Source organism: Camellia sinensis, chromosome 2, assembly GCF_055761805.1.
Source record: "Camellia sinensis isolate YWXY chromosome 2, ASM5576180v1, whole genome shotgun sequence".
NCBI classification, from domain to species: domain Eukaryota; kingdom Viridiplantae; phylum Streptophyta; class Magnoliopsida; order Ericales; family Theaceae; genus Camellia; species Camellia sinensis.
The window spans coordinates 75,169,030-75,195,817 of record NC_138962.1 but is presented as its reverse complement, the minus strand read 5'-3'; the positions used below and the strand labels follow the sequence as shown (position 1 = coordinate 75,195,817).

General features: G+C 35.1%; 2 protein-coding genes and 1 long non-coding RNA gene across 5 annotated transcripts; 1 reads left to right on the top strand and 2 right to left on the bottom strand.

Annotated features, from left to right (window-relative positions):
• Nucleotides 1-842: 842 nt before the first annotated feature.
• On the top strand, nt 843-11,881 carry LOC114305521 (uncharacterized). The gene is made up of 10 exons (XM_082914853.1): nt 843-1,302; nt 2,025-2,105; nt 2,200-2,227; nt 2,395-2,477; nt 5,933-5,965; nt 6,880-6,958; nt 7,058-7,110; nt 8,282-8,342; nt 8,607-8,689; nt 11,315-11,881. The coding sequence occupies exons 1-10, from the start codon at nt 1,282-1,284 to the stop codon at nt 11,612-11,614; spliced, it is 822 nt and encodes a 273-aa protein (XP_082770979.1). The 5' UTR covers nt 843-1,281; the 3' UTR covers nt 11,615-11,881.
• LOC145820125 (uncharacterized) lies at nt 10,772-11,317 on the bottom strand. Its single transcript, XR_014361127.1, has 2 exons — nt 11,178-11,317; nt 10,772-10,907 (listed from the first exon to the last, which is right to left on the bottom strand). It is a non-coding gene; the product is annotated as an uncharacterized LOC145820125 (long non-coding RNA).
• A 554-nt stretch (nt 11,882-12,435) lies between the features above and the next one.
• LOC114305519 (protein FAR-RED IMPAIRED RESPONSE 1) lies at nt 12,436-16,213 on the bottom strand. 3 transcript variants are annotated; one of them, XM_082914851.1, is made up of 4 exons: nt 15,784-16,213; nt 13,084-15,197; nt 12,883-12,981; nt 12,436-12,794 (listed from the first exon to the last, which is right to left on the bottom strand). In XM_082914851.1, exons 1-2 carry the CDS (start codon nt 15,786-15,788, stop codon nt 13,142-13,144), a joined length of 2,061 nt encoding a protein of 686 aa, XP_082770977.1. In that variant the 5' UTR covers nt 15,789-16,213; the 3' UTR covers nt 12,436-12,794; nt 12,883-12,981; nt 13,084-13,141. The 3 variants fall into 3 exon arrangements, 2 of the variants coding, with proteins under 2 accessions (XP_082770977.1, XP_082770978.1); XM_082914852.1 differs by having other exon boundaries at nt 12,897-12,981; nt 15,784-16,205; XR_014361126.1 differs by lacking the exon at nt 13,084-15,197 and having other exon boundaries at nt 15,784-15,922.
• Nucleotides 16,214-26,788: the final 10,575 nt, after the last annotated feature.

Sequence of the window (26,788 nt, the reverse complement as noted above, 5' to 3'; positions counted from 1 at the left end):
AAAAACCTTAAGGGTCAAAGTGGAAAAGTGACAAAATATAAAGAGAGCAAAGTATAATTTATCATAATTTTCAACATGAAAAATAAAAAATTGAGTTTTTATTTTTTATTGGGAAAGTAAATGGTTAATTATCAGATGATTCAATACTGGTAACAACTTAAACATCAAAGACAATAGGGTGAGAAAAGGGGAAAAAAATTATTGTAGTCTTTATGGGTGAGAAAACAAAATACTAAATAATTATGCTTTATCACCATCATGTTTGGATGAGTAAATAATACATGTGAAAGAGATATGAATGAGATTTGTTTTTCATTTTCTTTGTATTTTAAGAGACAATATCTTGGTATTATAAAAATTTTATAACTAATTAACTTATTTCTTACCAAATCTCACTATTTTGGTGAGAAATGATATAAGCTATTTTCTTGTCAGTTTTCATCATTTGACACTAAACTTATAAATCAAAGATGAGAAAATAGAAAATAAAAAATAAAAAATCCGTAACCTCTTTATCATTTCTCACAAAATCACTCATACAACAATTTCTTGGTTTACTTACGTCTTGTTTAGGAATAAATTATTTTAATAAATTTTTACGAAAAGATATGTAAAAAAATAGAAACAATGATGTGACAACTTATATGACTTTTTGACTTCAACTAAAAATTACCAAACGAGGCCTTAAGAGTATCTTTAATCATTCTCATTTTCTTTTATATTTAAATTTAATAAAAATGCTTAAAAATCATCAATAATCTTTTCATAATTTTTTTTTTTTTATAAAATTTGATAAAAAGTTAGAAACGGGTTAAATGATAAAAAGAAAAACCTAATAAAGCGGTCGTGGGGTGTTGCGAATCGAACTCGCGACCTCTCGCACCCAAAGCGAGAATCATACCACTAGACCAAACACCCAATCGGTTGGTCGTCTCGTCTGTAATGATATTGATACTGTTGATTTCCAATTCTCGAGAGTTCAGATTCAACAGTAGCATAATTACTGAGAATTTCTTCTAAAAATAAACAAACCAAATTATGGTTTGTTCTTGGCATTCTCAATTCCCTTCCTTCCAAGATTGTTTTCTGAGTTGGACTCAAAAACAATCACAATTTAGCGTTTTCATTGTCATCGTCTCCGACTTGATAATCCCCCATTTCTCTCTCATCGGTATAGTTCAACGATGTCTACTTCCGTGGCCTCAATTGGTTTTTCATGAATTCATAGTTCAATCAAATTTTGCAAGTTAAAGAAAGTGATTAGGTCGAGATTCTGATTCAATGGCTCAGCCCAACAATCATGTAAGCTCAATTCTCTCCATTGCTTCCTTTTATACATATTCACCTATGTATTACATGCATTGTGTGTGTGTGTGGATATATCTATAACTTTGGTGATTTCTCCTTATACCACATGTCCTCATTTTCCTATTTGAAATATTAAAAATAAAAAATAGAAAGATTAGATAGTTAATAAGAGTAGGAGTCAAACCTTAAACTTTGAATTAATAAACAAGACTTTTACCACCGGCATGATGTACCATATATAGTAAAAATTTGGTTTTATTTTTATTTATTTTAATTGTATGAGTGTGCCAACCGCTAGTAATTATCTATCTATCTATAAAGTGAACACTCCTTATTCTTGTGGTGTCTTAAAGTCTTTGTTTCTTATGCTGTCACGTGTTTATCTTTTTATTTGAAGTGAACACTCTTTATGGTGTCTTAAAATTTTTGTTTCTTATGTTACGTGTCTATCTTTTTATTTGAAATAAAAAAAAAATTGATAAATAAGAGGAGAAAATTTGATCCTTAGGCTTATGTCAAAAGAATATGACTCTTACCACTTTACTAGCACACAATATATGATAAATGTTTTATTTTATTTTTATTTATTTGAATTGCACACGTATCGCGTGTGGCAACCGCTAGTATATATATATATATACACATTCACTATATCTGTGTTGTTTCAAATAAAGTTGGTTAAAGAAGAAGAATTTGTGAACTTTGGTTGTATGCAGGCGGTTGGAGTTGACAACACTTTTCGGAGGAAGTTAGATCGAGGAGAGTATCTAGGACGCGCCTGTGAGCGCGAACAAAAGGTTTGTTGTCCCTTAAAATTTTTCTTACTTGCATCACTGTATTTTTGTTTCTTCAGTTATCTTAATTAATGGGTTGACTTTTGTTGTAATGTAGGACGCAGTGGGTTGGTCTAAATCCAAATGTATGTTAATTTAATTTTGTGATTATAATGCATTCTTGCTAGCATTTTTTAAAAAAAAAAATTCATTTGAAATTTACATCGTTTTATATTCCTCTCTCTTTGCATATATGCACTGTATACACTAACTAATAAGTAGAGTTTTAAATAACGGGTTTGCATATTTGCAGCAAAAGGTCCTCCGGTTCAAAGGAAACCTTTGAAGCACAGGGATTATGAAGTGGACCTCAAATCTCGTTTGGGAAAGACTCAGGTTAGCTACTTTGTTTCTAATTTATGTCAGCCTTTTGTTTAGCTACCGGTGGTGAATATGTAATTTCAAGTTGGGATGTTGAATGGCATATGGCATTTTTACAAATATGATTCAACTAGTTTTTTTTGTTGTATTGGTTGTTTCAAGCCTTCAATGCATGTTTCAAATCAATTGAACTGTACAAGGACATGATTTATGTTCATTAATATTACTTAATTGTTTTTTCTCTTAACATAGATAACTTAAGAAGTGAAATGTATATATGGGAACTGCAGTATTAGGGTTGTTTAACTCTTTGTAGATAGACTGTAGAACTTTATGGTAATCAATTGAGCCTACCAATCAATTAGAAAAAAAAAAATAAAAATAAAAATAAAAATAGACAACAAGGAATGCAACTTAATTCAAGGAATGGGGCAAAAAATAAAGAGTGGTTGTTATAGATAATTCACTGAGGAGTAATATGCTTACAGTTACAAACAACACTAAACATCCGCTAAATATGAGGAAGTTATGGACTTAAAATGGCATCCATAAGCAATGGGCAAAAAAAGTTGAGGTCTTTAATTTAATTAATTTAGGGTGTTCACGGGTCAGGTTCACTGTCAACCCGTTAGCCAAACCGACTTATTCAGTTTACCTACTGAATCACCCAAATTCAACCGACATACCATTCGAAGCCGACCATTCGTTTCTCTTTCTTTTTTTTTGGGTCAATAATGGTAGGTTTCGATTTTGGGCGAAAATACACAAAAATCGGATGGGGAGGAGAGGAGAAGAGATGGGAATCAATAAAAGCACATCTCATAACACTAATACCAAATACGAATCTTGCAAATCTCACAAATCTCAACATGGAATCAATAAAACACAAATCTCAGAAAACCTTTGTACCCAAGAAAATTTAAAAACTCACAAATCCCATTTATGGCAACGTTGATACTGAGGTTGATAGTGGAGTGGCACCATACAAAGCGACTGTCGCTGCGACTTCACCATCTCTTAGCCACCATCAGAGAGAGAAACGTAGAGGAAAAAGAGAAAGGGACAGAAAAAGAAGCAAAGTCGTTCAACTTCAGTAGAGAGAGAGATATTTGAAATGAAAACTATGGAAATGGTAGTGTTTTGCTTGTTTATCAAGGCAAGGGAGAAAATGGGTAATCTCAAGAACAAATAAGAATAGGCCACCAGTAATAGAAATCTGTAATGCAAACAATTATTTATTGGTTGGTTCAGGTTTTGCGGGTCCAAATCTGAAATTCGGGAATTCATTTTTTAAAATTCTTCACAACTAATTCTAACCGATTAGCTCCACGAAATCAACCGTATGTCTTCGGTTTGAGTTTGGCTAGTCGAGTTGACTGGGTCAATCGGTTATGTGAACAGCCCTAAATTGATTAAACAAACTGATACCTATGAGTGAAGGCCTGATCAGATTTTAAACTACTAAAGTTACACAGCTTCAGCCTTTTTAGTTGGTTACAAATTGACTGAAAGATGTTGATAAAGAAATGGATAGGTATTAAGGTTGAGCCATTTAGATGACGTAGCGTGACAAGCTAAGAAGCACGGATACGAATACGGATACGGATGTAGACACGAGACACGGAACACGCGATTTCCAAAAAATGGGGACACATACACGGTGGGGACATGGGAATAACATACATTTTCATAGTTTTATTTGCTATATAGATTACTATTACATCCACAAACAATCAATATTAACAAAAATAACTCTAATTTTATATTTATTTTTTAAAAAAAGTATTGTTAAATTAATTTATATATTTTTTTTATAGATGATCTATTAAGTATTTAAATTTAAAAAAAAATAATAATAAATATTCAACATTCATCAAAAGGATTAAGAAAAATGAGGGAAAAGACAACTTGATATGTCCTTAGTATGTCCCCTAAGTGTCACCGGCATGTCCCCTAAAAATAAATTAATTAAATAAGGGGACACGCCATGTGGCGTGTCCCATATGTGTCCTTGCCGTGTTCGCTTGTCCCCAAAGTATCCATGTGTCCGGCATGGATACGGCACTTGTTTTGAAGTGTCGGTCTTTCATAGGTGACAAGCAAACAAACGAGCAATAAGCCATGCTAAAAAAGATTTTGATCACCAACAATCCCAAGTTAGTTCAATAAAGGTTGAATGACAAGATGGAATGAAGAGATTAGAGAATTAAAGAGGAAGAAGTACAAAAAGAGGAATAAGGAGAGGTATAGTAGTTCCCTTCCAACTTTCTCCAATTATCCAACACACCTCCCTAAAGTGTTAGGAATAGGTATAGAAAGAAAGTTCCTTGATCCTAGTCTTTTTGGTTTCTCATAGCTAATGTGTTCAACATCCTGATTCTATGTATTCTAAGAGTCATGTGGCTATCACTTGACTGCTTCAATTCGTCATTGACACATCCCACAACATAAGATTGTATGCCAAAATTGACATCTTCTTATGGTTGGCATTAGTTCCTTCTTTTTTTGCTATTTTAAGCCTTTTACAACTCAACTAGATTTGCCTAACCTTTATTTCCCTCTTTTAAATCCTATTTTACGAGTCTATGTCATTCTTCCTTCCCTCAACTTAACAATCATAGAAATAAAAATATCCTCAAATCATCCTCAGTTACAGTCCACAAGTACTTTTCACACTGTCTTGATACCAGTGAACAAACAGTACCCGTGAATAGTAACTCAAAACAACTCCCAAAATTCCACTGTTCATTTTAAAAATACAAACTCTGGAAGTCTATATTTTTACTATACTTTGAGTTACAATTACAACTCACAATAACTATTTCTGCCCTAAATGTAAAGCTTGTTACCATTGTATCACCATTTGCAGGTGAGTGTACCCCGCACTCGTTCTACATCAGTTACTACAAGTTGAGCTATGTAATTAGGTTTTTATTTATGGCCACCCTTTTTGGGTTCTTTAATAAAGTCTATATGAAAGTCATGGAATGCTTTTAATTTAATGGAAACATGTTTTAGAGAATTTTGGGAAACTTGTGAGAAGAGATTGCTCTGTGGTTACTGGTAAATACCATGTAAAATTGTTTGAGCAGTTAAGGAGTAGAAGACTTCAGACATCTTGTCTCACATGAATAATGGGCCACATATTCTTTACAAAGATTTTGACCTGGTTTGCTAAGTCACTAGGCTCTTTCTTGTGGCCTTGACAGTGAAAGCTTTGGTTTTTGCTATAGATCTTTGGATGCTACTCTTATGGGGTGATGCAATTTATTCTGGTCATTGATTATTTTTCAGTTTCTGGCTTTCTGCTATAGTAAGAATGGTTGCTATTTCTCTATCAACCTTAAACTATTGAAATAACTTTTGACTTCTTATAGTGGATGTATTTTGATTCTAGAATTTTCTATTTTTTACATGCTTCGTGACTTCTTTGTAATTGCTTTGATATATTTATTTATTTTCCATGTCAGGTCGTTACTCCAATAGCACCCCTAAGCCAACAGGTGTTCTTCAGCCACTTACTAATGTAGTTATATGTATCTCTTTCTTTGGATATGTTATTTCTTAATTGTTGAATAACCAAATATTACTTTGACCTTTTTGATATTTATTTATTTCCCAGTTAGTAATCATGAACTTCTTGGAAATGAAATAGTCTTGCATGTGCATAAGCTCGGGTTGTCTATTTTCTCATGGATGTTTGCTCGGGCATGCACATAAAATTTCTTTGGGTAGGGAGTTAAATGACATATATATAAGAGTTTATACATTATATGGAATTCTATGGCACCAAAGTGTTCTGTTCTTTCTCATCTGCTAGACTAGACCTAATCTGAGTCTAAATATCCAGCCTGGTAGAAGTTGTCTTTTGTGGGAGGTGATTTTTGGAAAACCCTTTGGAATATAATGCTTTTGTGGATTGTCTGATTCAATTTGCAGTAATCATACCAAGTTATTTCAATATAGTACTTTGCATTTTAGCAAAAATACTGAAAACATTGCATTTCTAAACTTCAGATCTGAGGAGTTTGATATTATTATTTTTTTCTTTCTTCTGTTTTAATTGGATGTTTATGTCCTTCAACACAAAAACATGCATAAAAAAGTGTGGCAACAATGATATCATGCAAAACATTAAATGGTTTAATGTTGGTAAAGAGGTGATGGCTGGTGGTATTTGGTCCACATGGGGTTACCAGCTTCTGGAAGCACCATGCCATGCAAATTTGGTCTCATAACACGTTATGTTTGAGGCTATCTAGTTTAGATTGAGCAGTGGTGCTTTTTACATGTGAATGCAATGTTTACATCAATGAAACCTTTCAAGGGAAAAGAAGAATTTTGTTCTATGATTGTAATGTTCATGTTCTATATGTCTTTGCTTTGGCTTGGTGTGATATAATCAGTTTTTTTGCAGGCAGGATACTTTTGCTCGGTTTGTAAATGTGTAGTGAAGGATTCTCCAAACTATTTGGACCATATCAATGGAAAGAAACATATGTAATCATCAATATGCGAACTGATTCCACTAGTTTTTGTTATTTTTGTTTAAATGTTATACTGTTCTTATGGTTCTTGTGATTTTATTTCTTTAGATCAAAGAGCTTTGGGTATGTCTATGCGAGTGGAGCGGGCCTCCCTTCAGCAGGTACATTTTTGCAAAGCATTTTTATTTTATAATGGAACAATGGAAATTTGAGAAAAGAGACGAATAAAAAGAAAAGCTGAAAGGTTAGTTTATATAGAATAAGATAAATTGAAGCAAGATGTACATGTGCTGCTGTGAAATGCATCCAAAAAAATACCCTTTCAATGAATAAGAATGTAGAGGACAACGGGAAGTCTCGTATGGGAAATTAAAAGAGAAAACCACTATATAGATAAAAATTAACATTCCAAAAGTGGTGGCAGTCTTCTGCAGTAAGGGAATGCCTGGTCAGGAAGAAGTAGCTGTCACCTTCTTGATGCTTTTGTACTACTTTTGGGGTGGGGAAATTAAAAGAGAAAACCACTATACAGATAAAAATTAACATTCCAAAAGTGGTGGCAGTCTTCTGCAGTAAGGGAATGCCTGGTCAGGAAGAAGTAGCTGTTGCCTTCTTGCTGTTTTTGTATTACTTGTGGGGTGGGGATCTTGTAACAGGAAATACGTGCTTAAGAATAGCTATTGCTTCAGATATAATTTGTTAATCTTTATGCATTAGAATGATTGTATTCCACTTGGTGCTTTTTTGTTGTATATTTGAAACATTTTTTTAATCCTTGAAACATTCAGTGGTCTTTAGATAATATCCATTCTCTGTCTGCAGCATAACTAGAAGTTTCTTCTTTAAAAAAGGGAACATACTATGCAACAAGAACTGGATTATTGGATGTTTTCTACATATAAGGAGCTGAACATGCATAAATGAAATAATTTTGTATATAATGTCTGTTCACTTGCAGGATCAAATAGGTTTGATGGGATGATAATTCTTGGAGCCCACTTATCCAGTTTTGTGCTACCATCGTAAAATTTTATGGTAATAAGTGTGTGGGGTCCATTTTATGTCATCCTTTGTGCTGTCGTGATAAATCATTGGATAAGGTTGGGTTAATATGTAAAATCGTCTTTTTGTACATCCAATCCCCCCTAATCCTCTCCATGAAACAAAAGCCTCCAATATGCATAAATTGTGATAAAAAGTAGCATGTTCTCCCAACTATTTCAGTATTTCTAAAGCTCAAATTATTCAGCTGGGACCCCAATGATTCATTTTTGGCAAGAAGATATTCACAATTTGATAGTTGCATGTGTTAAGTAACCTTATGGTGTGCAGGTGCAAGAACGATTTCAACATCTCAAGACGAGGAAAGATACTGGAAGCTTTACTGAACAAGGTAAGATGTGAAAAGAAGATGCAATTAGTGTGCTGTTTAGAATTCAATGCTAGTTTAGTTCAGATGTTTAATTATTGAGTACCAACAATAATATTGTTTTACTCAGTCGTCACTTGTCAACCATAAGCACTTTAGGAGTTCGCATTTTTTTTGCTCATTTCTATTTTCTTCATATTCTACTCTGTTTTCCTATTTTAACTACACTGCTGCAAGTATAGAAGGCGAAAAAGCTAAATCGATACTCTATTTTTTATTCTTTCATAGACTTTGATGAGCAAATCTTAAAACAGCAGCAAGAAGAGGAGGAAAGGAAGCGGCAACGTAGAGAAAGAAAGAAAGAGAAGGTGGTTAGTTCTATATATACGGCTAATCAGAATAACATTTTTGTGTGGCTATATAGATACACAAACTTAATAAATGAAGAAGAAAAGAAATTGATGGGATACTTATATTCATCATACTATTTCATGATTCAAAAATGCTTCCGACCCCCAGGTTTGGATGACCCCCACCTGATGTGGCAAGTCACGTGATATTCACGCGACTAACTGACCCACAGTTTCACATTTCAAAATAATCTCCCCCTCAAAACACACATCTCTCTTCATTCCCTCTCGACGGTTGAGACGGCTGGACGGTAACAGGTAGTTCCCTTCACTCCCGACGCTGGTGACAGCTCCTTCCCTTCACTCCGACGCTGGACTCGCGACTCTCTCTGTCTCTCTTTCCCTGTCATCCGACGAAGGACGATTAAGAGGTAAATTTCCCTTCACTCCGAAGCCCTTACTGTCTCTGTGTCTCTTTCCCTCTCATCCCTCTCATCCGATAGATATATATATACATCTATCTGCGTATATACATATGTATTTGCGTCTATATCTGCGTACACAATATAGATGTGTATATTGTATATAGGGCTACAAACGAACCGAGCCGAGCCGAGCTTTGTTGAGCTCGAGCTCGGCTCGTTTACTTATCAAGCTCGTTTATTGAGCTCAATCTCGACTCGATAAGGAACTCGGCTCGAGCTCGGCTCAGCTCGGCTCGTTAATTTTAATGAAACTCAAGCTCGGCTTGGCTCGATAATTTTTTTTAATATTATTTATATATAAATATTTAAATAAAAAAATATTATTTAATATATAAAAAATGTATTTATATTATTATTTATATATATATTTATATATTTTTAATATATAAATAATGTATTCATATATATTTATATGTTATTTAATATATAAATAATATATTTATTATATAATTTAAATAAAGATAAACGAGCCAAGCTGAGCCCTTAACGAGCTGAGCCGAGCCGAGCTTGTTCATGAACAACTCGGTTCATTTGCAGCCCTAATTGTATATATATATTAGGGCTTGGGATAAACAATTGGATTGAATGTTTGGATTTAGTATTTTTTACAATCTGATAAATGAATTGAAAGATTAAAGTTTGGCCTTTTGATTTGGGACTTGAATTTGGCCTTTTGATTTGGGAATTGTGGCCCTTTCATTTGGAGTTATACCTTGCCATAAACCTGCTCGATGAAATGCCTCAACGAAATGTTTAAATTCTGAAGACCCAAAAAAACTTCTTATACAATTTTTGGGGCTGCAAGAAAAATCTTTGCCAGCCTCTAAGTAGTAAGCAAGTGAAACTCTACTATCCTTGCATTACCCACTTCAAATTAATCAAAAAAACAAGCAAGTCAAGAGCAGCTTCTTAGAGTTAGACATGGCAGTTTCATCACTGTCAATGACCTTGGCCCCATCATCATCATCATCCCCCAACAGGGTTAGCCTAATAGCTCTATATGTGAATTTCTGTCAATATAAATATATATAATTATATACAATGTTTCACAATTTTCAGTCCAATGTGCCCCATTCATACAGTTCAACTAGGGTTACTACAATTTTTCCACATAACATTATCACATGTTCAAGATCAAGAGACACAATTTATGATGAAGACAATAAGATAACCACTCTTCATTTCTCGTCTTTTCCATTTTAATTAATTTTTCTAGCAAAATTTAGGCTATGTTGGGATATTGAATTTGTGGAGGGAAAAGGGAATTATAAACTATTTTCATTTTTATTTTACTTCTTGTTTTTCTGTGAGTGGCATGGGATTTGCTTATGTCTTTGATGTAATAATGATTTGTTGAAGAATTTACTTCATAACAAGTTCTTCTGGTCTTGTGAATTCTGAAATTAGAGTTGTAAATTTGATGCAAAATTGCTGGTTATGCCAAAGGTTGGTCTTGTGAATTCTGAAATTAGAGTTGTAAATTTGATGCAAAATTGCTGGTTATGCCAAAGGTGGAATGTATAAATTAACTTCTTGTGAGATATGATTGTGTTGATTCTTGTTTGGGATTATATAATGGTAAATTTCAGGAAATTCTAAGAGAAGGGCGATCCTGTTGGGGGTAAGATTGAAATTATCCTTGTTAACATATATGTAACTTAGGATTGAAATTATCTTTCTATGGCTAAATACAACACTGAGTAAAGCAGTTCATTGAATCAAATGAAATGGCTTGTTGGCTACACCTTACCAGACTTAGGGCAAGTTTGGGAAGATCTAAAAAAGCCAAAAAGTCAAAAAGTTACTCAAAAAGCTAAAAAGTTAACACTATTCACCAAAAGTCAACAATTACGGCTGCACAACTCCCAATTCAAAATTTTCCCTACAAATCAATTTTTACAATTTTTTATTACACATTTTTCAATAAAAAGTCAAAAAGTTAACTCAAACATCCATATTTTCAACCTCAATTTTTTAGTCCAAAAAGACAAAAAGTGCACTTTTTTAGTCTTCCCAAACTTGGCCTTACTACACCTTAGCACACCTTGAATCAAATCAAATAAAATGCAAGTGCTCAAATACAACACTTACTACACCTTACCATCTTTCTATGGCTAAAATGACTTGTTGCACTATCACTGTTATTTCTTCCTTTTTGCAGATATCAAGTTCAAGTGTTAATGGCAGCAGCTTAGATCGGTTGACATACATCAACAAAAATTGTCGTAGATGTAATAAAAAGGCTACTATTCGAATTTCTAAGACCGATCGAAATAAAAACAAGTTATTCTACTCTTGTAATGATTGTGGTGGTTTTGTCGGATGGTGTTTGCCTATAAATCCAGAATATAGAGGTCATCAAATTCCAAGAGAAGAAGTGCCAACTGTCGGCGAACAAGTTATTACCGAACAACTTCGAGCTATGACCGAACAACAAAGAGAGATGATGGAACAACTTTGAATTCAGAGCGCAAAGATGCAAAAGTTGATATATATATTATTTGTGTTGTTTGTAATTGGTGCCTTAACACTTATGAAGATGTACTAACATATATATACATATATGTAAGTTAGAAGTAGAAGTAGATGTAAATGTATAAGTTCAAGTAGAGTGAATACTTTTGTATGGTACTGTGATGTTTTAGAGGAAGTTATGTTTTATTGTGTATTGAAACCTAATTATTGTACCTCTTTTGTGGTAAGTGGAATGAAAAATGACTTGTTCAAACTTGTATACTTTTTTCAATACTCATTGAATAGACATTGTTGAATACATAGAAACTGTCAAATACCTTTTTGTTTAATACAGGAAAATTATTGAATATACATTGTTGAATACAGGGAAACTATTGAATATACATTGTTCAATAAAGGAAAACTGTCGAATACCTTTTTGTTGCATACAGGGAAACTATTGAATATACATTGTTCAGTACAGAGAAACTATTGAATATACATTGTTGAATACAGGGAAACTATTGAATATATATTGTTCAATACAGGAAAACTATCGAATACCTTTTTGTTGAATACAGGGAAACTATTGAATATACATTGTTCAATACAAAGAAACTATTGAATATACATTGTTAAATATAAGGAAACTATTGAATACACATGGTTGAATATATGGAAACTGTTCAATAAACATTGTTCAATACAGATAACTGTAAATAAACATTGTTCATTACAGGAAAACTATTAAATACACTTTGTTCAATATAGTGAATCTGGTACCATACAACAATGGTAAATAGTGCAACATTTTCATTACATAACAAATAATAATAACAACATAACTTCATTAATAATTAGTACACAACAAGTTTTACAAATCCACATGCTGAATCTCAATAACAAAGTTGCAACATAAATTTCAATCTCAAAAACAAAGTTTCAAACTCAGATTAATAGACAACATAATTTGCAATCTCAAAAACAAACTGTTGGAATACATCGAAACTTCGAAACTAGTCAAACATGTCTGTAATATACAAGCTTCCTGCTGTGCATGCATTAGAAATCGATGAGGTTAGAGATGTAGAACCATAAATCTCAGTTGGAGCACTCATCAAACTTCTCGGTGTGCCACTTATAAAGTCCGATGGAGTAAGAGACGTGCCTCCAATACCATTGGCCACCTGTGACAATTCAATTAAAAGTACATGTTAGAAGAACAAATTTTGTGAAAATAAGTAATTGATGTGAAGTCCTCTTTCGAACACGTACCGGTACATATATACTATTTTGCGTGCCAACCATATAAGGATAATACGGTGTATATGCAGTAGCTTTAGCTTGAGCTCCAAATCAAAGCAACTTAGCCACCTGTATTTTTTGAAGAATAATTAAATATTAAAATTTATGAATTGTTTTTACATACTTGAATACAGTTTGTAAGAAAAAAAAAAAGGTTAATACACAATTTACCTTTGCTTTTGTTTTTTTTTTTGCCGTTGCCTTGAACCGATTCACAATTTGATCTACTTTAGTAATCTTTCGTTTGGTAACATGATGGCCTTTTCACCTTCCTACTAGTAGCTCCTTGTGTAGAACTGGTGCGAATCGGACTTTTTCTAGAACATGGTAAATTACTCCCATCACCGGATTCTTCTTTCATGACTCTCTCCTTGATTTCATCCAACCCAAGGTCTATAATTTTAGTTTTGCCTTCAGAGTTACCAGCAAGTTGTACAATAGCAATCAATTTTTTGTTCATCCTCTCATAGCAACTTGCATTGAAATCATTCCCAAAGTCAGTGTATGTGGTTTTGATGTATGCATACTCTTTATCCAAATCTTTTCTCCACCGCGGCAGAATGTATTTACTTGGCACCTCATTTATGCACCTTCTCACAAGCACAGCGAGTGAGTGAGCACACATAATGCCTCTAAACTCAAACAACCTACACATACATTGAACTTCACATTCAGTTGAATTAAAATACACAACAAAGTCCACATGCTTCATCTTCTCACAAACTACCATCGCTTCTTGGACATTATAAGTAGAAATTGATCCCTCCTCTTTCAGAAACAACGGCTGACAGTAAACTAATCTCTTCAACTCTTCTTGAACTTCTTTGAATTTTGCATTGGTGTAGGCTTGCTGGAATTGCTTCTCAAAACCATATATAGTTAGGCAATCAAACAATTTGTGTCGAGAGTTGAAGTCTGCTTTCTTCTCTTTCTCTACCTTACTTCTCAAGGCATTGTCATATTGTTCAATAAATTGCTTCAATGTAGTCTTTGGGTTTACATATCCATCAAAAAATGCATTCATACTTTCACTTCGTTGTGTAATTGACATGCCGGCCCAAAAAATGTCTTTAACATAGACAGGTACCCATCGATGCCGCTCATCATATAGTAACCCCAACCACTCATTATCATAAAGATTGAATGTTGCAAGCATCTCTTCCCATTTACTCTCAAATTCAGCTCTTGTCAAACAGTCATAAACTGCATTTTGCATAGCCAACTTTATGGCTTCATACTGAGCATATCCTTTCAACTTCTCCGGAATTTTCTTCATGATATGCCATAAACACCATCGATGTCGAGCTTGTGGAAAGACAATTTCTATAGCACTTTGCATAGCTCTACACTGATCAGTTATGATAGCTTTTGGAGGATGATTTGACATGCAACTTAACCACGACTTGAATAGCCAAACAAATGTGTTAGTGTCTTCACTAGATAACAATCCACAACCAAGCAAAATGGACTGTCCATGGTGATTAACTCCGACAAATGGAGCAAATGGCATGTCATATTTGTTCGTCAGATAAGTTGTGTCAAATGAAACGACATCTCCAAATGCTTCATAAGTCGCCCGACACCTTGCATCAGCCCAAAATAAGTTTCTAATGCGAAACTCCTCATCAACATCAATCATATAAAAGAATCTCTCACTATGTGCTTGCATCCTCATAAAATAACTTTGAAGTGATTCGGCATCACCTTCCCCAAGTCTCAATCTTCTACCTCTCTCAATGTAATTCCTTGCATCTCGCTTATCAAATGTTAATGACTCGTATCCCCCCGCTTCAATAACCATTGAATGAAAATTACTAGACACCCCAATCCCTACTTGATCATTAATTTCTAATCTTCTCTTCACAGGAGTAAGAATTTTCTTATTCATTGCAAAATGATGTGAGTCGGTGGGAATCAAATCATGATTATGCTCAAGGTTAACTGTGGTTAGTTTATATCTCCCATCTTTTTGTACACTACCTCGTACTCTTGCTTTGCAACCAATTTTTGTGGACAAAGATGGCTTCAGAGGGTTGACTTCTGATCTCTTTTTTCTCTCCCCCGCTCGAGAACATTCAATTGCAAAGTTTTTTAATTGCCCATCATCTCCAAAATGTTGTGCTCTATGAGCTATAGAAAATCCAACATGCTTAGCATATTTGCCATAAAATGTGTACACCTCTTCCCTTGAGCTAAAACACATACCCATCTTAGGTTCTTCAACTTCTTCGCCAATATTTATTGAAGGATTGTCACCAACATTTGAATCAACCTCCATTCTTCCACTTTGCGTAATTAAATAACAATTAAACAAATATCAGTTCCCTAACAATGTCCAAACAAAATACTGATTTGATTATATAACAATTAAGCAACCTCCATTCAAAATGATTATATAACACAATGTCCAAACAAACACAGTGAATCAGTTCCCTAACACAATGCCCAAATTGAGGACAAATACTGATTTGAACAAATATCAGCAAATTAAGTTTATGTGACTATCCCAACCCCAAGTGACCATATTCAAATTTCAGATTATGTGACTATCCCCAACCCTTCATCACATAATATGTGTTCATATTGATTTTTAGGGAATGTCCAAAATGAGTCAAATTTCATATTTCAGATTACTCATATATGGAACTGATTCTTAGGGAATGCCCAAAATGACAAATTTTGCATTGGTGTAGGATGGAGCTGATTTTTTAGGGAAGTTAATGAAGTTACTGAAAATCAGTTCCATATTTTTTTCACTGTTCAAATTTCAGATTAGTCATATGTGAAGTCCACTATTCAAATTTCAGATTTGTTTTTTCACAAAATATGGATCTGATTTTTTATAGGAAGTTAATGAAATTGATTTTTTACCTCATAAACCGCAGATCCAGATTACGTGCGAGACAGAGACACAGCCGAAGATAGAGAGCGACAGAGGAGCTGAGGACAGACGAGGGAGACACAGACACGCAGACGAAGATTGATGAGAGCGACGGACAGAGATACAGCCGAAGATAGAGAGCGACAGACAGAGGACAGCCAGAGTTCCCGGCGAGCTATGGCGGTCGTCGACGGCGGAGAGCTACGATGGAGTAGAAGGATGGCGTCGACGGCTGAGGACAGATGAGGAAGACGGCGGAGGGAAGCGGCAACGTAGAAAAAGAAAGAAAGAGAAGAAGCTTAGTTCCACATATACGGCTAATCAGAATAACATATTTGTGTGGCTATATCATCGAATTCCAATCCCAGCTGACTATTGGCAGGCACTGCGTCTTTTGCCCAGTCGATCGGCCGAAGGTCTCGAGATTCACCAAGGATCTTTTAAAATATTTTTTTCTTAAAGTGGTGTATTATGTAATTGAGATTTAGGGTTGTTTTGGGAAAATGGTAAAAAGTGACTTTTTGGCTTTTAACTAAGTTTTTGGTTTTTTTAGACAAATGATTTGGGAAGTTGATAAAAAGTGACTTTTGACTTTTTTGATTAATATTTGTTTATGATGTCAAATCATAATAAAATGACTAAACTACCCCTATTTATTTAAAATATTTACAACTAAACCTATGTAACACATTGTGACCCATGAGAGGTAAAATTGTAATTTCACCGTTGGCTAAAAACCAACTTGTCAAATGAAAAAAAAGCCAAAAAAGCCAACTTTTGACTTTTGCTACTAACCAAAAAAGGTGGCTTTTAGCCAAGTTTCCAAAATAGCCCTTAATACTTAAAAATTGATGTGACTTGTCATTAAATCTCAACCACACAATGCACCACTCTAGAAAACTTTAAGAAAAAAAAAGTCTAGAGAATTCTTGCTCCTCAAGATTAGTTGAAGTGCGTCACTCCGAAAGGGTGCTGACTCAGTTATCAAAAAAATATATATATATGGATACACATTAATAAACGAAGAAAAGAAATTCCTGTATGTTTGATTTCGATTTTCTCAATTTAATTTTTTAAAAATTATATTTTTTATTTTTAATAAATATTTATAAAATTTAAAGTAATTTTTTTTTATTTTTTTAGATATAAGATGTATTTAAATAATAAAATATTTTTAAAAATTAATAAATATATAAAAATACGAAAAATATATTGAATTTTCGTATTTAATTTGTATTTTTTGGTATTTAATGTATTTTTTAAAGATTTTTTTCACAAATATTATACTTTTTATGTGTATTTATGTTAAGTACGTCTAAAAATTAAAAAAAAAATTACTTAAAATATTAAAAAAATTCATTAAAAACATAAAAATATAAAAAATAAAAAATAAAATTTTTAAAAATCATTTTTTAAAAACTATAACCAAACAAGCTGGTTGATATGATACTTACATTCACCGTACTATTTCATGATTGTTGATCTGTTATGTATGTTATGTGAATCAGAAAGAGAAGACAGCAGAGGAGGAAACTGAGGTAGACCCTGATGTTGCAGCTTCGATGGGATTTGGGGTTTCTGTTCATCCAAAAAGTGATCATGCTTGCCGTCAACACAATAGCTCTTCCTTAACGAGATGACCTTGATTTGCCCAACTAATCTTGAGAGGCTTATCCTAATGAAAAAGTAGTTTCCTTTGTAAATGAGTTGACTATCTAAATTACCATTCAGATGAAAGTAATAGGCAGAGACCTCCTGAACCCTGTTGAAAAGGGTTACTTGTAGTTTTAAGCATTCATTTTGAATGTAACAAATAGTACTGAAAATATTTACTAGGCTGTTGTAATGGGCTTTACTGGTGGCACGAATCGTTTCCAATTTTTTAACATTTCTTCTTACTGGATATGTTGCTAAAATTTGACATAACGGAGCTATTCTTGATTGATGAAATATTGATTTTGAAAACACCATACCAGTTGTCCATTATGAAAATCAGCATTCGATAGGGGAATTATGAGAAACAACATGTGGATGAAAATGTCTTGTTTCGTTTCCTTTGGAATGGTTGGTTGTTTGCAAGAGTTTTGAATAGCTTCTCTTCTGTTTGTTTGTTTGTTTGTTTTTTTTTTTTTTTTTTTTTTCTGTATTTTTGTTCACATTGTTATAACAAAGAAAAATATAGTAGTAGATTAAGTTCCACAAAAATATTTCTCATCTCATAAACTCTCATGCATTATCATTTGATCGAGATATCCTTATTTTTTTCATTTGATCGAGATGTCCTTATTTTATTAAAACGTGAAATGAGTGCATAGACTTAAATGACATGTTAGGGGGTTCTTTTTGTTTTAACTTTTGAAATTTTATAACTACCGTTCTATTCCGCCATTTTTCATTAGATTTGTATTTTGGAAACTTATTCAATAAGTTTTATCACACAATATTCAATATAAAATTTTGAAAAAGAAAAAAGGTGGTTTTTTTTTTTTTTAACAATTTAAAAAAAAAAACTATTTAATTTTGTAGTTACATATAATTTTTGGTTTACGTATAAAAGTTGTGAAATGTTACAATTTTTGAAGAGAAATTTTGAAATTTTACAATTCTGCACAGAATTTGTGAAAAATGAGCTTTCTAAAAGCTGCAAAATTCAGTTTGATATAAACTGTGAAATTTTGCAATGTAAAACTGAAATTTTATAGTTTCTCAGGCACAAAAATTGCAAAATTTGTTAGTTTTTTATTTTTATTTTTATGCATAATTTTGGCCCTGTTTGGTAGAGCTGTGGGAAAGTGCTTATAGCTTATACCTAAACAGCTTATAGCTTATAACTTTCAGCTTAAGCTGATTTCCAGCTTATTCTTAAAGCATCTCCTGCCCCACTTAAAGAATAAGCTGTTTTCTGACTTCCACAAAGCTATAAGCTATAAGCTATAAGCTAAACCAAACACATCAAAATAGCTTAAATTAAGCTGAAAGCTGAAATAAGCTGAAATTAAGCTGTACCAAACAGGGTCCAATGTTGAACTTGTTTGATAATAGTAATACTCAATGAGTGAATTCAAAAAATATTTTTTTTTTTAAAAATGTTGTGTAAATAGAATCACTCCACATCATTCTTGTTAAAAATTTTGTATGTATTCTATGTTTGTGTAGAATTACTCTATCTGATAGGGGTGGCCGCAACTGGACTGTATACAAGAGAGCCTGCACTGCATTTGGTAAAGTACATTGCACTTATATTAATGGTGCAGTGCATAGGGATTGAAAGACACATAAATAGAATTAATGAGAAAGGATACGAGCAGCCTCATCATAAAGTGCATTGCACTTAAATTAATGGTGCAGCGCATAGGGGCTCATGAAAGACAGAGAATTAATGACAGAATATGAGCAGCCTCATCATCAACTCCTATAAATAGCTTAGAAAGTACCATAGATAGATCCATAGTCAGTCAGCATAAGATTAATTATCCCAATTGGCTGAGTTAGTTTTGGAAGCTTGCGAGAAGAAAGATCACCAATGGAGAAGAAGAGCTGCTATTCTGGAAGAAGCAATGTATGTGTGAAAACAACTACCCCAAAGAAAGATGTCAAGTTGGCAGAGACCATCAAGAAAGAAGCCTTAGTTGACGATGGCAAAGTTAGTGTCTGTGGTAGAGAAAGTGTAGTTGCAATATCTCCTAAGGCTGAGGTGAAGAAAGAAGAGCCTGTCCAAGTTAATGTTGGTTCCAGCGTTGGCCGTGTTGGTGGTGGTGGTTATTGTGGTTGTGGTTGTGGATCTGGATCTGGATCTTTCAATTAAAAAGATGGATCCTTAGTACTATTATGGAGGGTCTAATATATATCTAGTACTATTTTGGAGGGTCCAATAAAACATGGAACTTTAATTTGTTTTGGCTTTTTTATGGTTATGGAGTAATGGATGTGGATGAAATGTCATTTGGTTTTTGGTTATGCCTGTTTGGAGGTTGTTTGGTATTATAAAGTTTTACTAATATATAAATAATCAGTTTTAATCTCTCTCTCTCTCTCTCTCTCTCTCTCTCTCTCTCTCTCTCTCTCTCTCTCTCTCTCTCTCTCTCTCTCTCTCATGTCAGTGTGTTTACTCAGTCTCAGAACCTGGTTGCTGTTACCAGTACAAAAAACGAACTCTCATACAATTATTTGCAAGACATAATAATGAAGCATATTTTTGCCGAAGAAGTTGAAGATCAATACCATAGAACATTGATTCCCATTCTTAAATGCATCTGTGGTCATTGACTACATACGTTTTTTGTAAAATTTATAATAATACAAAATTGATGGAAGCCTATTTAGTTCATGCTGGTCTGGACATATGTATAGTTGTGATGATGGTTTTACAAAAAAAGCAATAATATCAACACCAAGGCATGTAATACATTGGGTTTGTGAAGCATAAGTGAGTTGCTTGTTTCGCTTTGCATATAGTCTCCCACGTTGAAGTTCCCTACAAACAAGTTACAAGCGAGGCCAAAGGTTTTATGAATCCATTGTTTGGATTAATGATTTGCAGTAGAGATTTTTTGAGGAAAATGAAGAGCGAAAAAAATGAAGCTAGTTTTTGTCACTTTTCTCTTCATTTTTTTCCCTCCAAAAATTACACTCAAATCCTTGATCTAAACCAATATGTCAAATTCTGTTCCTTCTCTTGATGTCTCTCTCGCTTCTTTGGAAGTTAGCTAGAAAACTAGCTTATTGGTTAAAAATACGCTTTCTTTCGCAATCTCTAAAAAACTAGCATATTGACTAAAGAAATGTTATTTTGGTAAAAGTTTTGTTGTTTGGGCAATCATATTTCTCGTTGAAAAGCCAACTTCAGTCGCTTTAAAAAATTATTAGAAAAAAGTTAAAAATAAACCAAATGAATTAAATTTTTTAGCATTAACTTTTTTGTTCAGCTTATTTTTAATCAATAAACTAGCTTTTTTACCAACTCCCAAAGAAAAGTCTACAAACAAAAGTGTGAATGCTAAAAAAGCTAATTTGTTTGGTATATTTTTAACTTTTCTAATAGTTTTCAGAGTGGTCAAAAAATAAATTTGCCAAATGAGCCAACTTTTTTAGCCAATAAACTGATTTTTTAGCCAGAGGCAAATGAATTAATCCAGCGAAATCATTACAGCGCAACTAAATGTGTGCCAATCAATATAAGAATGTCAGCTTACATGGATCATTGAAGGATGAAGATAAATTTAGGATATGTACAATATGGTAAATGTTATACATACCTCTTTGATTAGTGTAACTGCAACCACCTCTGAGTGTGCCTCTTATGTCTCCAATTGTGGCCTTATTGTAGAACATGAAGTTTGAAAATATGTTTTCTAAGCAGTTCAGTAAGTCTTGTGTCTCAGATAGGCAAGCCCCATTGCAACATTGATCTGTTGCCTCAGGAGGAACATTTAGATCTCCACTCTGGTTCAATCTGTTTGCCTCATTACATCTATTGTAAATCTGCATTATGTCACATTCAAAGAAAAAACAAATTTTAAACATAAAACTCGTAACAGCAATAATCCCCCAAGAGCAACTGTTAGGGCTGTAAACGAGCCAAGTAGGAGGTTGTTTAAGTTTGGCTTAAAAATTTAATAAGTCTGACTCACAAACTTATTGTTGAAGCACAACAAGGCATTTGTAAGAATTTGCGCCGGACCATTATCTGCAAGTGCTGCTCATGATTCCATAGAACCCTCATGTAAGTTTTAAGAAAGAAGATGGAAACTAGAAAAAAGAGAGAAGAGGAGAAAAGCTATGGTAATAACCTGAAAATATTTATCGTCTTATAAACTCATGCATTATCATTTGATCGAGATATTCTTATTTTTTTCATTTGATCGGGATGTCCTTATTTTATTAAAACGTGAAATGAGCACATAAACTTAAATGACATGTTAGGGGGTTCTTTTTGTTTTAACTTTTGGAATTTTATAACTTTCCTTATATACCTCCATTTTTCGTTAAATTTGTTTTTTGGAAATTTAATCAATAAGTTTTATCAAACAATATTCAGTATAAAATTTTGAAAAAGAAAAAAGGTGGTTTTTTTTTTTATATAATTATAAAAAAAAACTTACAGTTTTTGAAAAGAAATTGTGAAATTTTACAATTTTGTAGCTTTTAGAAAACTCATTTTTCATAAATTTTACAGTTTGAGAAACTCCAAAATGTGAAATTTTACAGAATTTGTGAAAAATGAGTTTTCTAACAGCTGCAAAATTCAGAATTTGTGAAATTTTACAGAATTTGTGAAAAATGAGTTCTCTAAAAGCTGCAAAATTCAGTTTGAGACACTCCAAAATTTCACATTATATAAACTGTGAAATTTTGCAATATGAAACTGAAATTTTGTAGTTTCTTAGGCACAAAAATTGCAAAATTTCTTAGTTTTTTTATTTCTATTTTTTTATGCATAATTTTATATCCAATATTGAACTTGTTTGATAAAAACTCGATGAGTGAAATCAAAAAATATATATTTTTTTAAAAATGGTGTGTAAATAGAATCACTACACATCATTCTTGTTAAAAATTTTGTATGAATTCTATGTTAGAAAATGAGTGAGAGCACTAATTAGTGCCACAACTAATGATGTGGCAGTGTTGTTGTGGTTTTTTTTTTTCAATAATGATAGAGATCACTAATTTTAGAGCTCTAAAAAGATCACTAATGACATGACACTCAATAAAAAAAGAAAAAAAATACAACACCAAGGCCAAAACATCAAATCATTCATGGTGGGACCTACTACCACATCATTAGTGGTAGCATTAATTAGTACTCCCACTCATTTTCCTTCTTTTTTTTTTTTTTTTTTTTTAAAGTGGATGCCACATCATTAGTGGTTGCTTTAGAGCACCACTTTTAGTGGTCTCTATCATTGCTGTTCTATGTTTGTGTAGAATTACTCTATCTGATAGGGATGGCTGCGACTGGACTGTATGCAAGAGAGCCTGCACTGCACTTGGTAAAGTACATTGCACTTATATTAATGGTGCAGTGCATAGGGGTTGAAAGACGCATAAGTAGAATTAATGAGAAAGAATCTGAGCAGCCTCATCATAAAGTACATTGCACTTAAATTAATGGTGCAGTGCACAGGGGCTCATGAAAGACAGAATTAATGACAAAGAATATGAGCAGCCTCATCATCAACTCCTATAAATAGCTTAGAAAGTACCATAGATAGGTCCATAGTCAGTCAGCATAAGATTAATTTGTGACACATTGTCCCAATTGGCTGAGTTAGTTTTGGAAGCTTGTGAGAAGAAAGATTACCAATGGAGAGGAAGAGCTGCTATTCTGGAAGGAGCAATGTATGTGTGAAAACAACTACCCCAAAGAAAGAAGATGCCATGTTAGCAGAGACCATCAAGAAAGAAGCCTTAGTTGACGATGGCAAAGTTAGTGTTTATGGTAGAGAAAGTGTAGTTGCAATATCTCCTAAGGCTGAGGTGAAGAAAGAAGAGCCTGTCAAAGTTAATGTTGGTTCCAGCGTTGGCCGTGTTGGTGGCGGTGGTTATTGTGGTTGTGGTTGTGGATCTGGATCTGGATCTTTCAATTAAAAAGATGGATCCTTAGTACTATTATGGAGGGTCTAATATATATCTAGTACTATTTTGGAGGGTCCAATAAAACATGGAACTTTAATTTGTTTTGGCTTTTTTATGGTTATGGAGTAATGGATGTGGATGAAATGTCATTTGGTTTTTGGTTATGCCTGTTTGTGTTGAAGGTCACCCCATGTGAAAGGGGTGATCCTCATGTCAACAAAGGAAGACAACCAACCAAGTCAAGCTTGGTGGCCACCAACCATAGCAAAGGTCAAGAATGGAGGCTACCCAAGTCAAGAATGAAGGCTCTCCCACCTACTCCTTTGTGTATAAATAGAGACGGGAGGGAGAGGATGAGATACAGATCAGAAATTAGAGAGTGAGAGCTGTGAGTTGAGTGAGTTTCATCTCCTCCTCTGTATTTTGTATTTTGCTCCATTTTAGTGAAAACTTCTCATTTCTGTCCGTGGATGTAGGCATTGGGCCGAACCACGTAAATATTGTGTTCCCTGTGTGTGTGAGATATATTTCTGGGTGTGTTTGATCCTAACAAGTGGTATCAGAGCCGGTGTTGTGCGTTTTGCGGAAAAACGGAGTGTTGTTCCGAAACTGCCCAGAAATCGTATTGCTCGAAATCAGATTTTGAGCATACCAGGAGCAAGGGCTCGACGAGAGGAGTCCAGAAACATAAAACAAACACCCAACAGAGGCCAGACGCGCTCTCACGCGCCCCTAGAAGTTGGCGCGTGAATCCCAGTCGCGTCACGCGCCGCACGCGCTTTCAGAGGTAGAAGACGCGTGAGTTCACGCGCATGCACGCGCCTCACGCGCTTTCAGAGGTAGACGACGCGTAATCTCACGCGCGACACGCGCTGCACGCGCGCGCACCAAGCCGCTCGAGCCGGAGCCGCGTTGACCGAGCCCGAGCCGCTGACTGAGCCGCTCACGTCAGCCAGACGCCAGCCGAACAGAGAAAAATCCGGTGCTTCTCAGGCGCACCAGATTCTGCCGATCTGAACCGTTAAAATTGTTTTGGCTTGATCTAAGCCATTTGAGGTCCGATTTGGGTGAGCCAATAGTGTTTTCAAACTATTTGGAATATTTCGGACACATCCGTACGGTTAGATTTTGCAAATAAGGTTTTCAAAAATTCGAAGTTTTTATTTTGGCAATCCGAAGTGTTTTTCCGGCTAATTTGAGTAGTCCGGACTTCACAGCAAAGCCTGTTTTTCAAACAGAGATTACTTTCTGGATGATGGAGGAATCCACATCAGCTTCAGGGCCGATGATTCGGTTGAACGCTTCTAATTATGCGATATGGAAGCCGCGGATGGAGGACGTCCTGTATTGTAGAGATTTGTTTGACCCTATAGCGCTAAAGGGGGTCAAACCAGATGGAGACAAGGATGTGGACTGGATAAAAACCAACCGGAAGACTGTCGGTCAAATCAGACAGTGGATTGACCACAGTGTGTTCCACCATGTTGCCCAAGAGACAGACGCCTATGCCCTATGGATGAAATTGGAGGGCATGTACCAATCCAAGACCGCACGGAACAAAGCCTTGATAATGAGAAGGCTTATAAACTTAAAGCTGAAGAATGGTGTGTCTGTTGCTGAACACACCAGTGAATTCCACAGCCTTGTGAACCAGCTTGCATCAATCAAAATGGAGTTGGAGGATGAGATGCAAGCATTATTATTACTCAGTTCCTTACCAGATAGCTGGGAGACGTTGGTGGTTTCTCTCAGTAATTCTGCACCCGAAGGGAAGCTGACCATGGGAATGGTCACAGACGCCTTATTCAACGAGGAGGCAAGGAAGAAAGAGATGGAAGGAGAGCAGTCCCATGCCCTTGTCACAGAAAGTAGAGGCAGAGATAGAGAAAGGGGCAGAGGTAGAGGAAGAAGTAAAAGCAGAGGGCGTTCACAGTTCAGACAGGACAACACGAGGAGGTGTTTTTACTGTGATCAAGAGGATCACGTAATAAGAGATTGCCCAGAGAAAAAGGCGGACAGACAAGCCAAAGAGAAGGCTAAGGGACACGGAGGTCCCTCAACTACAGCAGTTGCAGTGCATTCCTCTGACGATGAAGAGGTGTTGCTTACAATCTCGTCAGAGTTGGAGACACCCGGCTGGATTTTGGATTCAGGGTGTACGTTCCACATATGTGCGGATAAGAAGCTTTTCTCCACTTATCGAAGAGTCAGCGGTAGCACTATCCGGATGGCCAACAACACAGTGAATAGAGTTGTCGGCATAGGGACAGTGCGATTCCTTACTAAGGATGGAAGAAAAGTAATTTTATCTGAGGTCCGACATGTGCCAGGAGTACGGAGGAATCTAATCTCCCTGAGTATGCTAGATCTAAAAGGAAATTGTTTCTCATCTAGTGGCGGGGTTCTTCATGTACGCAGAGGTGATAGAGAAATGTTGCAAGGCAAATTGTGCAACAAACTGTATAGACTGGAAGGAGAAGCTTTGACAAAGATGAGTGTTGTCAAATGCCAGTCAAAGGGTACAAAGAGAGAACATACGCAACCAAAGCGTATGATTGAGCAAGGCTTTCATCAGGAATGGCGAAAACGGTGCACGGGAACGCAAGGAGGCAGTTCAAAGGTGCACAGATCTGAGCCAGTGAAGCCAATCTTGAAGAAAGTTCAGAGCAAAGAAACCAAGTCTGTAGAAACTATGCCAGTGAAGAAGAGAGTTTCTTTTGCTCCCGTGTTAAAGACATTTTGCAACCTCTCAAAAGATGCAAGAGAGGGATGCAATTTCAAGTCGCAAAGTGAGCTTTGCAATGCACTCCAATAAGGGGGTGCAAGCACTATGCACGGAGTTGCATAGTGGTAACTTGTACAGACCGGTGGAAGGTGCCTTGGCAGAAGGGCTAACTGTCAAACATCAGAACGGACGTACAAGTGAGACAGAACCGAACATCAGGGATTGCAGCACAGACAACGGGCGTATGAAATCGCTGGGAAGTTGTTCTGAAGTGCAGAAAGCAAAGGCTGGTTGTTCAGAAATAAGCTCCGAGCAAGGAAAATTGAAGATGTTGATGTGTCAAACTCTGAAGTTTTCTAGTTGCTCCCGTGTTTCATCATGCAAGAAGCTGCACGGTAATGCAAGGGTATCCCGAGCAGGGGGTGCAGGGCATCCAATCAGGGGGTGCTTGATACCTTGGCAGCAGGTTTTTCACCTCACATGGGCTGAGGGGGTGATTGTTGAAGGTCACCCCATGTGAAAGGGGTGATCCTCATGTCAACAAAGGAAGACAACCAACCAAGTCAAGCTTGGTGGCCACCAACCATAGCAAAGGTCAAGAATGGAGGCTACCCAAGTCAAGAATGAAGGCTCTCCCACCTACTCCTTTGTGTATAAATAGAGACGGGAGGGAGAGGATGAGATACAGATCA